The sequence below is a fragment of the Pteronotus mesoamericanus genome, unplaced genomic scaffold (assembly GCF_021234165.1).
Source record: "Pteronotus mesoamericanus isolate MK-2021 breed Mesoamerican mustached bat unplaced genomic scaffold, CSHL_Meso_final scaffold_651, whole genome shotgun sequence".
Classification (NCBI taxonomy): domain Eukaryota; kingdom Metazoa; phylum Chordata; class Mammalia; order Chiroptera; family Mormoopidae; genus Pteronotus; species Pteronotus mesoamericanus.
In genome coordinates this window covers 12,914,052-12,927,369 of record NW_026555325.1, presented here as the reverse complement: position 1 = coordinate 12,927,369, position 13,318 = coordinate 12,914,052, and the positions used below count along the sequence as shown (strand labels likewise).

At 37.8% G+C, this 13,318-nt stretch overlaps 1 protein-coding gene across 3 annotated transcripts in view; it reads right to left on the bottom strand.

Annotated features, from left to right (window-relative positions):
- The window catches only part of EPC2 (enhancer of polycomb homolog 2), a 113,117-nt gene extending 100,320 nt beyond the window's left edge, over nt 1–12,797 (bottom strand). For all 3 annotated transcript variants that reach the window (XR_008528212.1, XM_054562454.1, XM_054562455.1), the window contains exon 1: nt 12,610–12,797. Coding sequence is in view for 2 of the 3 variants with exons in the window: in XM_054562454.1 (XP_054418429.1) it covers nt 12,610–12,762 (153 nt within the window). In the remaining variant the exon portion in view is untranslated. The remainder of the gene's footprint in view (nt 1–12,609) is intronic.
- Between the last annotated feature and the right edge of the window lie 521 nt (nt 12,798–13,318).

Sequence of the window (13,318 nt, the reverse complement as noted above, 5' to 3'; positions counted from 1 at the left end):
TTTTCCCCCTCCCTTCTCCCTCCCTCTAAAAATAAATGAATAAAATCTTTAAAAAAGCATTTTATAAGAAATGAAAGCTTTCTATTTTGTCCTTTTAATGTTCCATTTAGTGCCATTTTTCATTTTTTAAAATGATTTCATTGTTTATGCCCCCTCACCACCAAATGTAGTGCTAAAGTGCCATTTAATGTTCTTAAGCACAAAGCCATAACATGCCTTACAGAGAAAAATCGTTGTTAGATAAGCTTCATTCATGCATGAGTTACAGTGGCTCTAAGTTCAGTGTCAATAAATCAATAATATATATTATATAAAGTATCTTTAAACAAAAACATACATGAAACAAGGTTATGGTACACCTTCATTGGTTGATGAAAATACATGGAGACCAGAGGCTTCTGGGAGAAATGGTTTAGTCATTCACTGCTCATGGCAACTCTATAGATTATAAGTACTGCAAAAAATGAAAATCCACTGTATATTTGTGTGTGTGTGTGTGCTTGCATGTATGTGTCAATGTGTAGTTCATTTTGTTTACACAGACACACACACAATAGCAAAGTCAAAAAAGTTTGAAAGCCAATGAATTAGAGCACAAGAGGAAACTCTGAAAGGAGTGCTGAAATGGTGAGGCAGACAGGAAGGGATCATGGGCATACATGCTAATCATTTTCTTCTACCTAGAGTCAGAATCACCTCTAAATTGTGATTTGGTTGGTTAATCTAGAGCAAAGGCTACACCTGTTCTTTAGAAAAGTATCCCAGATATTCTGATGTGTGGTCTAGATGAGAACCACTATTCTTCCTCCTAAACTGGTAGCTCTCAAAGTGGGTTTGCTAGATAAGCAACATCAGGATCACCCAGGAACTTGTTAGAAGTGCAAAATCCTAGGCCCCATCTCAGACCTACTAAATCCTACACTCTGGAAATGATGACCAATGATCAGTGTTTTTAACAAGCCTTCCAGGTGATTCTGATGAATGCCAGAATTTGAGAATCACTGATCTAAATTTTTTGTATTTCTTTTAGAGGTACTTTGAAAGCCCTGATGAATTCTGCTAAAATGGCTGAGGCTATTTCAAATAAAGCTGAAGGGTAACTGCTGTTACCCTATTGAAACACCTATAATGTATAGGAAACACTTCTTCCAAGTAGTTTCTTTGTGGAGAATGACCCCTGCTTTTTAAACCAAAGTAAAATCTATACATTACTTGTATAATAATCAAGCAGCACGGTGTCCTTAGACCATCCTACATAACACAGTTTCTTTTCCTCAGAACTCCTTAAACAGATACTGTTCTTAACATGAGTATGCAAGTGCTAAAAAGTGAATCTACACTAGACCACAAAAATTCTTTCAACCCTCCAACAAGTTTCCTGGGCATCACACACTGGCCAATATGAGACATAACGACATGTGTCTATTAAAAAAAAAACTTACGGAATTTTGGCACATGGACATAATTTTAAAACTAATTTGTAAAAATTAATCCAATAGTATATTATACTCAATTAGCTATTACATAAATTCATATGTATTCTTGTTCAAATCATGTCCCTCATGTCACAAATTTCCAAAATATCAATTTTATCTTCCACATAACACATTAAACCTCATATGGAGTTACAACTCTTTTCTATGGTACTGTAAGCTGCTTAAAGATAATTACTATATTTTCCCTCTTTCTGTGTCTAAAGCACACAGATCATTCTGTCAGCAAATACAGAGTCTGGCAGAAATAACGCCTGCTTGAGTGTGGCTGGTAGGGCAATAATATGGGTGTATAATTTAGTTTTAATTTGAACATTTCACCTAAAATGTCATATGGTGGGCTTGAGTGTGATATATTGTTATGTTACAGAATCACAGGCTTATGATTTTGTAATTAAAAAAGAGCATTATTTGTGCTAGACCCTGTCTTTAGTGAGCAGCTACCATATCTCACTCACTGCACCAGATGATAGATACAAAGGTAGTACAGGGAGTCCCTGCGTTCATAGAACTATTTATTGAATGAATAAACATCACAAACAACTACAATGAAAGTTTGAGAATGTAGAAGAGATGAAGATCCAGTTTACTCATGTTATGCATGCTATTTAAGGCCATATATGATTGTTAGAGAAAATACAGCGACAAGTCACTTAATAGTTAATCAGACTTTAATATTTTATATATAAAAAAATAAATAAAGGTCTGTAAACAATGCAAGGCTTACTGACAACCAAATTCCCATACGGGAGTAACAGGTTAAGCTTTGATATCCAAACTCCAAACAATTCATCAGAAAGCTACAATTTGCCAACTCTTAATTCCTCAGAGATTTTAAAGGGAAGGAATTTAAAATCAAAATTATCTGACATTATGACTATAGATTAAGAAATTAACTATAAGGTCACACACATATCACCCACTTATAAAATGAATACAATAGGAGAAATATTTGCCTGCTTCACCAAGTAAAAAGCTTGTGTTTAGAAGTTTTCTAGGATATGCACGCATACACACATATACATGCTAACAACAGCTGCCTCTGTAGAGTGTCTGGGGATATGGGGAAGGAAGGAGACTTAGTTTTTATGTATATCATTTTGTGTTATTAAATTTTTATCTTTAATCATGTGAGTATTATTTTTCAATTTTAAAAAGCTAGAAATGTTGAAATATCAGGGAGACCAATTTGTAAAATATACGACTGATCACTACGCTGTACACCTAAACTAGTACAAAATAATATTGAATGTAAACTGTAACTGAATAAGAAAAAAGGGCTAAAAAATGTCTTAGACATAAAAATAACATTGTTTATAGCAGCATCTTTCTCTTTTTTATAATGATGGGAATAAAATCTGCAGCCTGACTATATATTTGGGATAAGGTGACAAAGAACTGGGTTGTCATTTGGGCCATGGAAATTCTCCCAAGGGGTTCTGAACCACAGGTCCATAGATCTTCAAAATATTCACAGAAAAACCTGAGGGATCCATGAACTCGGGTGAGAAAAAAATCCTTTCTCTAATTTCACTAACTTCTAACATATTTAACATTTCCGTCAATTACTAATGTAGGCAGCAGACCACAGTAGTGCTGGTAATACTTAATACATAAATTAAAAATTGTTTTAACATTGATAACTACATTTCAATATAACTGGTTTATTTGATTTTATTTTATGCATTCAATAAGTCATTCCGAGGAGTTTCACCAGACAGCTAAAGGAGTCCAAGACACAAAAAAAGGTTAAGAAGCCTTGGATAATAGTTCTCAAATGAAGTGCAATAGCCCCCATCTGGAAATTAGTTGAGGAAATATTTTGAGTTTATTCCAATCGGAATGCCACCAGAAATTAGTGGGCAGTAAATTGGTAATAAACATCCTGATACACCAACCCCAAACAACCAACTACAAACTGAATGTCAGAAATGTCCCAGTTGAGAACCATCTCAAGAATCAAATACATGGCAACATCATCCTGTTCAGTATCATGCTTTCCGAAGTTTCCAACCTTAAGTGTCCATCCCAGAGTTCACTGGTACAGCAGGATGTTTCTCTTCATTTGCTTGTCTAGTGTACACCACACACTGAACAGACTGTTATCACTAACACCAATTTTCCCCCATGACCAACTATCTGTCTAATCTTAAAAAAAAAATCACTTCTAAGAAACAAATACAATATTTAACTATCAATTATTCAAGATTCAATTTTTACTCTGAGGATTAACTAAAGATTTAATTCTCTTCGCTGTTAATTTTCAAAGTCTTTTTTAAATCAATTTGATTGTTAACTGCTCTACCAGAAAACAGAGATGGAAGGAGAAAAATAAAGTATCAATTTACTAATGTCTGACAAATGTAAAAATATATTTGTCAGTAGGGAAAAAAAAGCGTGAAAGTATACCACAGGATAATGTACAGAGGTACTCTCTATATTCTACTCTTCCATATTCCTTCATTCTGTATTTAGTTATATAGAATGTATTTAGTTATAACTACAGAATGAAGTTATAATTTTAGTTATTTTGTATGATCTTAGTTATTCTGTAAAACTAAAAATTATAATTAAATAGCAACTGCCTATAGAAAGAACTAACTTAAGTCTTTACAAAAGTTAATCTTTATTTTTCTTTTTAGGATTTTATTTATTTATTTTTAGAGAGGAGGAAGGAAGGGAGAAAGAGAGGAAGAAACACATAAATGTGTGGTTGCTTCTTGAACACCCCCTACTGGGTGCCCTGCACTGGGAATCAAACCAGTGACCCTTTGGTTCACCGACTAGCACTCAATCCACTGAGCCACTCCAGCCAGGGCAATCTTTAAAGTTATCTTTTGAGACACTTCTCATTAAACAGATGAAGAAATATTGTTTAATGAGATAAAGTAATTTATTTTGCCCAGAGGGAAAGTGACAGAGGCCAGGTTTGGAACCTAAGTCACAGCTTCAAAGTTCCAACAACTTCTATCAAATTAGTAGTACCAAATAAGGGCTGCTTATAGACTGACTCCCAATACCAATACCATTATCGTCTTTGTCCACAAAAAGGGGGTGGTGCAGTAAGAGAGTTGCAAGTAAAGATATGAACGAGGACATGAGTTAGAGAGCTAGCAGACAAGACAGGCTGACTCCTCCACTTCTGCATAGTTATACTAGCTAACAAGAAAAAAGAAACCTAAAAGCATATACATGGGAAGGTACTAAGAAGAATCTGGAAATGACTGCCATCTTCTTCTAGCATAAATCCCACAAGAAACAGTCCTACATGATGAAACAGAAGAATCTGAAGTTCTGTTCCATTTAAGTGTAGACAAGGCAAAATAAATAAATAAATAAATAAAATCTGTCTGTCTGCCTGGGATCGGTTTTAACTTAAGATCACAATCATGATGGACCTTCTGCTATCTGCACTGGTCTCTTTCATTGGCTTATTCCTATCATCCCTTCTTCCTCAAACGGTTCCCTACGCACCCATTACTGTTTTTCTGCCCCAACTCTACTTAAAATGAAATAAAGACATAGCACTGTGTTTTTAATATTTCAATACTTTAAAGGTCACTCAGTCCAATTGTATTTCACAAATGAGGAAACTAAGAGTCAAAAAGTTAAATAACTTCTCTGAGGTCACATAGAATTCATCTCTTACTACCTTAAAAATTAGTAAGTATGAAGGGTTTGCTTTCTTCAAAAGGATTCCAATCTCATTAAACAATGTGATACATACAAAATATTCTAATCTCATTAAAACACCATACAAATTTAAAGTTTGTAAAAACACACAAAGTAAACAATTCATCTTGGATCAATTCATGGATTAAAACAATTTAGCTTCACAACTTTTGATTATGGTGTTATATACCCACCAGAAGATCTCTTAGGGCAGCTCCTTGGCTAAAGCCCCATTCTCAGGAGGGCAGCCTTTAATAGCACATGTACACTAACTTCCCCTCTTCCTTGACTGGTAGACTTGGAAGTAGACAGATACCTGATGCAAGCCAAACCAATAACACTCTCTATCCCAGGGATCTGGAATTTTAAATTGGAAAAAAATAACAATGATGATAATAATAGCTAATATTTATTGAACCCTTACGGCACGCCACTTACTGTCCCAAGCATACTACAATCCATCCTCCAACAACCCCATGAGATTGTATAGATCCCATGGGGTTGCCTGAGGACTCAAACCCACACAGTCTGGGTCCAGAACACATGTATGTAACCACTTCTCAAAAGATTACAGATTGTTAGAGTGACATCAGTATCACTTGCTTTTGAAGGGCCCATAGCTGTCCTGATTCTTGCCCTTCCCAAACTTTGACAGTTCATTCCTTCCTTGGTGTTTGTCAGAGAACCTTCAGGAATGTTAAAGAAGAAAGATTTGGTTTTTGTTACTTGAAATCTCATGATCCCACGTGTCAAATATTTTTAGGCTTCATTTCTAGAGAACTGATACAGATGAAATCTAAACTTACCCTACAGACAGATCGTTGCTTTGAATTTTTTTTTTAAAGAATGTGTTTACAGAAGGCATTCATCACCAAGTTTCTTTCGTAATATTCCCTGAGGAAAACTTTTAATGACTCCTCTATGCCTATGGAATAATAATAGGAAAGTAGAGATGGAATGAACTTCAGATATTACCTAGTTCTTATCACATTCATTTTACAGATGAAGCAGTACGATGGTGAAATTGAGAGCCGTGGAGTCAATCACCCAGACAGCCTAAGTTCAAATACCACCTCTACCATGTTCTAGTTTAGGTACGGGTGTCCTCGGACAAGATACTTAATTTCTAAAGCCTTGGGTTCTTCCTCTGGAGAAGAGATAATAGCACCCACCCATCTTAGTGTATAATGAGCTCTAAACTGCCTACTGAGTTTAACAGCCTAGCATATGATCACCACACTCACTAACACACACTCAATAAATGGTAGCTGAGATGGTAGTGACCAACCTGAAGCTCAGAGAAGGTAGGCAGCTTCCCCAGATCATATGGCCACTAGATAACAAATTAAAACTTAGAAAACAGAATTTACACTTGTACCTCCATTCTTTCTTTTACACCATCCTAAAAACTGCTGGGCTTAATCAAAACTATCTATAAAATTCTACCCTTTTTTCAACCTAGTCTCCACTCCAACAATTTCATTCATTCAATTTGTTCTAAACAGTATCTAGTACTGAAGATATAGCAAAAAACAAAGGCAAGGAAAGAAGAGAAGTAAAAGCCATCTGCAAAGAGAAAGAGCGAGAGCGAGTATGCGCATGCTAAGATAATGACGTGCTCAGAAGTAACAGGACTGTTATCCTCCTCAAGTTTCTATCAGTAGGGGTAGGACAGAAAGGGATAGATTAAAAAACCTAACATGGAAGAACCTTCCTTTGGTATATGTAACGTCCACAGAACTAGTTTTAAATATTCCTGCACTAAATATTTGCTTCAACATACACCATTACAACCAAGATCCCATATTGTTAAATCCCTCACCAAGGGACATTTCTCTCTACATTCCAGTGAGTCTTCTCTTACTCCTCTTAACTACACTGACATGTAACTTTTTCTAGTGCTCTTTTAAGGTCTGTCAGGCTGACTTACTCCAGTTGTTTTTGCTAACTTTCCAGATATGTTTTTGATCTCAATGATTCAATTAAGCACCCTCACGTGAAGATCTTTATCATATTCTCCTTTTTATCCTAACAACACTTCAGTACACAGCTGTACACATACTGACATACAGGTCCCTTTAAATTGTTTCCCAATATCTTACTTAGGTAATACGTGCAACTTAGATGATACCTGGCTGGCGTTTGCTTTTGTTGAAAGAATGCTTAATCTTTTTACGGTATCGGCTTATAAAATTGCATTTTATACCCTCTTTAGAATTGCCCCCATTAAAAAACATGAAATATATTGCATTAGAGCTAAAAATAACTCAGGGTAACGAGTGAATATACTTCTACTATAGCATTCAAAATATCACTTAAAATACTAAGAATGACAAAAACTAGACAACATATGAAGGAGAAATGGCAATTTAAGTCAGTCATGGTCTTTGTCTTTAAAAATAAATGGAATCACATAGTTCACATTCATTTTGGTTCATTCTAGTATGAAAAGATCTTACACACATACATACATAAATACATTACACATGTTATGTGTCAGGCACTTTTCCAGGAACTGAAATATATTAAGAAACAAAACATGTAAAGATGTTGGGCCTTACAGAGATTATATTCTATTAGGAGAAAATCAAAATAATAAAATAAAATCGTTTCCCACAAATTATATGCTTAGGATAACACACACTCAGATAAACATAATGGCACGAACATAGGAAAAACCAAAACTAACAGACTTACAAGAAAATAGAGGGAGAAGGAGAAAGAGAAATTTGAAAAGCTAAGAGCAAAAGTCAAAGTGATGAAAAACCATACTTCTTAATTTATTATTTCAATCAAATCAGTATCATCTTTTATGGTTCTCAAACTTATGAAAAAAGTACATTATTTACCAAAACTATATATAATTAATAGTTCATAAGATAATTTGGGGTTCTGTAAGAAGTCAACATGAAGTATAGTAATTATGAGAATGGGCTCTTGTGACATTTAAAGGCCAAGAGTCTGAATTCTACACCTGCCAGTTACTAGTAGTGAGACTCTTTAGTTTCTTTATCTATAAACTAGAAACAACAATTATTTCAAAGGGCTATTACAAGAATTAAATGAAAACCAAAAACTAGAAACAACTCAAATATCCAACAACAGATAGACGGATGAATATATATGGGATAGGCAAAACTAAGTATAGTTGTGAGTATGCAAAATAGTGTATTCTTGGAATATTATTTATTATTGTATTATTTATTCATATTACAACTGTAAACCTACTTTTGCTCACCTCCATATTATAGTATATAAATTCATTGAGATACTATTCAGTAATAAAAAAGAATGGACTGATGATATATGCAACAGGGATGAATCCAGGGATGAATGCATTATGCTGAGCAAAAGAAACCAGACACAATAAAGTATGTATGGCTTCATTTCAATGAAATTCTAGAAAAAGCAAAACTAATCTACAGTGAGAAAAAGGAAATAAGTGGTTCTTAGAACTACTGTTGGAGAGGACTGCCCCGCAAGAGAACACAAGGGAACTTTCTGGGTATTTAATATGTTTCTGTATCTTGACTGGGGTTTTTTCATCAGTACACACATTTGCCATAATTCATCAAACTCCGTGCATTAGATGGGTATATTTTATTATATGTAAATTATATCTCAAAAAAGTTATTTTTAAAAAGGATCCTATAAAATAGTAATGTAAAGTTCTTAGCACAGTACCTGTTGCACAAGAAGTATTCCAAAACTGATATATATATTTTTAAAAAACTGCCACTATACAAACTCATGGGGAAGTGGCAGAACCACTGATCACCTGATCCCTTTGGTTGTTTAGATTCTAAGTAAACATAATGTTAACATGTTTTGACCAAGACTAAGTGCAATGGGGAGCACTACAGAGACCAAGTTATAGAAAGATGGCAACTGACAGATCTTAGGCAAAAAGCAATGAAAACAAGAAAAGATAAGAAAAGCAAAAGATGCCTACATGTCCAAAAGAGAAGAGAAAGCTAAAAGAAAAATATAGTCTTTCAATAGACTTCTACCAATAATAGAGTACTACCAATGCCAAAAAACACCCAGATTTATCACAGTATTATTTACAATACTAGAGATAAGGAAGTAACTTAAGCCTCTGCCAACAGACAATTAAAGATGTGACATACACACACAAAATGAAATACTACTCGGCCATAAAAAATGAAATTTGCAACAATATGGTCAGATGTAGAGGGTATTATGCTAAGTGAAATGAATCAGACATAGAAAGACAAATACCACATAATTTCACGTACATGTGGAATCTAAAAAAGCAAAACAAACAAATGAAACAGAAACAGACTCATAGATACAGAGAACAAACTGATGGTTGCCAGAGGGAAGGGCATTGGAAGGCTGGATGGAAGAGGTGAAGGGCTTAAGATAAACAAATTGGCAATTACAATTTAGTCATAGGGATGTGACAAAATAGTACATAGGGAATATACTTTTCTAGGGGGATCACTTAGTAAGTTACTGTGTCTACTATGCTGAAACTAATATAATACTTAATGTCAACTGTAATTAAAAGATTTTTTTTAAAGATCAAAAACAAATAAAATTACAGAAAAAGAAAAACCTAGATTACCTCATCTAGGTATTATAAAAGTGTAACTCAAAACTGACTCAATGACTACACAAAATGTATTGATAGTCTAATAGCTACACAGAGACAGTCCTTAATTTTATTCAGGGCAGGAGGTGGGAAGGAGTTGGGGTGAGGGAGAGGGAGGCCTGGGAGGGGTATGTCCATGAAGGCTTTAAGTGAAGTCAAAGGATTCTGCCAAACAATCAGAAGAGGGGTCATGATCATATTGTGGGCAGTTCAGAAATGCCAAGCAACAATTATAAATCCGTCAGCCAAGGTTTTTCTTCTTTTTTTAACAAGTCTGTGATTAAGATAACAAACTAGAAACACGTTGACAACTGAAGTTGAACTGAAATACAACTCAAATGAAACAAGACATTTATGAAAGTTATATTTTACTGCTGCTTAAAAATGCTTACCAAGGAAGAACATTTTTTAATGAACGAATAATTCTGCTAAATAACAGAAATCCTGTACATAAGACCAGCAGAACTAAACTGGCTGTCACACATGAAAGCACAAGTCTTCTGACATACATGTTAATTTTTTTTTTTAAGAAAAAACTAGTACCCCCATTTAGACATCCTTGGAAGCAAAAGACTTTAGAATATATATACATATATATATATATATATATATATATGTGTGTGTGTGTGTGTGTGTGTGTATATATATAAATAAAAATATAAATCTTAACTGTCAAGGTCGGTTTAGTTTTAATTTTAAGAAACTCCAACTGTAACAACGAAGAGGCAGAAAGGACAGGATAGAGAATCAAGAAGTTCTGGTCTACAGCTCTAGCTCTATCAGAATTTGGGTTTCTTCTTCCCTAAAACTGGGTAGATAAAGCAGGCTTCTTTAAATAATCCAACTTTAGGGCTGATGGTCTAGATTGAAAAATCACAAGTTTTACTGAAGAAGTTAACAACACAAAATTGTGGTAGGGTTAAGCATTCATTTTTACTCTATCATTAAAAAATAACTAAGCTGCAAGTTTTCTTCCTAAATTCAGATAAAATACCATCATAATGGGGCAAACTAAGGACCTAAAGCAGTAACTGAATATAATGATCACTGTTTGCAAAAAGTATTGATAACATACCTTACAGTGGGCTAACTGTTCACTCTAGAACAGGTTTCTAGATTCACGTTTTTCCCAAACCAAAATAATAGGATACAAGTAGTTACATACAGTACAGGGTGGAGCGAAAGTAGGTTTACAGTTGTTGAATACACAAAACAGTTAATTCTTATATTATTTATTATTGTATTATATGCCATACAAACAACTTTAAATACTGTATTGATACTTTAAGACTCATAAGCCACCTTTCTTTTGGGATCAAAACCCATAAAGTAACATTAACATAAATTTAATTTTCTGGAATCCAAAGTTGTGTTGTTTAAAGTTCAATTAATTCTTGTACATACTACAACTCTCTTATTTTAATTATCTTTCCCAGGGAAAACCGCGCAAAAGTAGAAATAAATTTTATTCAAAAAACAATTTTCACGTATGACATAGTTCTAAACTTTGAGCATAAACGTTGGGTTTTCATCGGATTTACTTAAAAGGATTGAATGTTCATCCTGATAGTGCAGCCATATTTATGTTCTACCGAAAGCGAAAAGCATTCAAGTAATGAAACACCAGAAAAATGTGTTTAAATCACAGCACAAAGTAGTAATACAGGGTAATATAATGAGGTCAGAATTCGAGCAGCCAATCAAAGGCATAAAAGCATTTCCTGCAATATTAACAGTCAAAAGAGAAAGCCAATCACAGAAACCTCAAGCCTTCTGTTGACAGTCACAGAAGCAAGAGAACCAATCCTAGAATACCCAGCGTTGACAATAAGGCGGGACCGTAGGTTCATTGAAGAAAATCTTGAGGGTGCAATTACTATAAACTTCGCATGCAAGTAACACCACCCAGAGTCATAAACACTGTCAAACCAGATGAAATTCAACCGTATGCAAAATTTAATCCATCGGGGAGAAAAAACACCATTTTGCCAAAATGCGCTGCATTATCAAAAATGCAACTGTCAATTTAGATGCTCTAGGTCCTCGACTTCTAAAAAGATTCCCCTCTGAAGACAATTCTTGGGGAGGAAGGCTGGGGACAGCACACCGCCAGCAGCTCGTTGCTGAACGTCTCTGGTTCCTTTCCAAGGCTGTGAGAGGGCGCCGTCCGACCTAGACAGGCAGAGCTGCCCAGCTCGGAGACACTGAGCTAGCGAGTCCCGGGCTCTCTAACGCTACAACCTGCGGAGGAGTCGTGGTCCGCCCCCTCCCCCATCGCAGTGCCGCACCGCCTCATCCGCGGGCCAGGGCCCATTACCAAGGGCCAGGAAATAAAAATTAGCTTGCTAGGAGGGAGATGTTTATTTTAAAAGCGCTTTACTTTCCACAAGTTATTTCAAAGAGGACCCAATGAAAAACTAAATTTAAAAGTGAAAAACAGATCTCTCCCAGTCAAAAGATCCCTCTTTCGTTAGTTAACCCAATGTCGAGGGCTAAAAGAAAAGGTAAACAGAGGCCCTACGCCAAGTGCGGCCAGAACATTCCCTGCGCCATTCCCAGCTGCCGCTTACGGCAAGGCCCCCTTACGGCAGCGTAAGCGGGGCTGAGAGCTAATCACAACACTCGGACGCAACAACATGGCGGCCGCGGGCGGGCGCTGCGCCGGCAGAGAGGGTTTACGCTACTCCGCCGGCGTAAGGTCTCATGCGTTGGAGCGGCAGCGGCGCCCTCCAGCGAGCGTAAAGCGCGCTGTGAATGGCAAGGCCCGACTGACAAAGGGGAGGGGGGAGGAGAGAAGGGGGGGGTAATAAACACTCGAGTCCCTACCGATTCCTCCTCCTTCTCCATCCCGGTGGGCATCTGGGGCACGGCCCGGTTGATGGAGACGCAGTCGTTGAGATCAGGCATGTCCTTGCCGCGGTAGATAGGCAGCGGTTTGGCGGCGTCCAGCGCCCGCGCTCGGAAGGAGAGTTTACTCATTGTCTCCCCGCCTTACAGGAACAGCCCGGGCGGCGGCGGCGGGGCGGGTGGGGAGGGGGGGAGGACTCCCGCCGCCTCCTCCACCTCCTTCCTCAGTGCAGCGCGGCCGGCCCGCTCCTCCTCCTCCTCACTGCCCCCGGCCACAGCATGGGCGCCCACCCGCCCGAAAACAGCCCCCTGCCGCCCGCGGCCGCTTCCACACACTAGATCCTCCGCTCGCCCGCCCGATCCGCTCCCTGCGCCATGGCCAACATGGCGGACATTACCACAGCGGCGGCGAGCGATCCCGGCAGCCCGCGCGAGAGCGCGCCCCCGCCGCGGGGACGCGCCTCGCCCTTTCCCTCCCTCCCTCCTTCCTCTCCCTTCCCCTCCCTCGCCTGTCCACCCACTCTCTCCGCGGCGCAGCCGGCCCGCGGGAGCGTGCTCAGCCTCGGGCGCCTTGGGCGCCTCGGGGGAGAGGGGGCGGTGGTGGCCCTCCGCTCGGCTGTCCGCGCTCTCGCCAAGTGGCAGGTGCCAGGTGCGCAAGTTCACCCGCGCCCCCGAGCGTGCGCTTCTG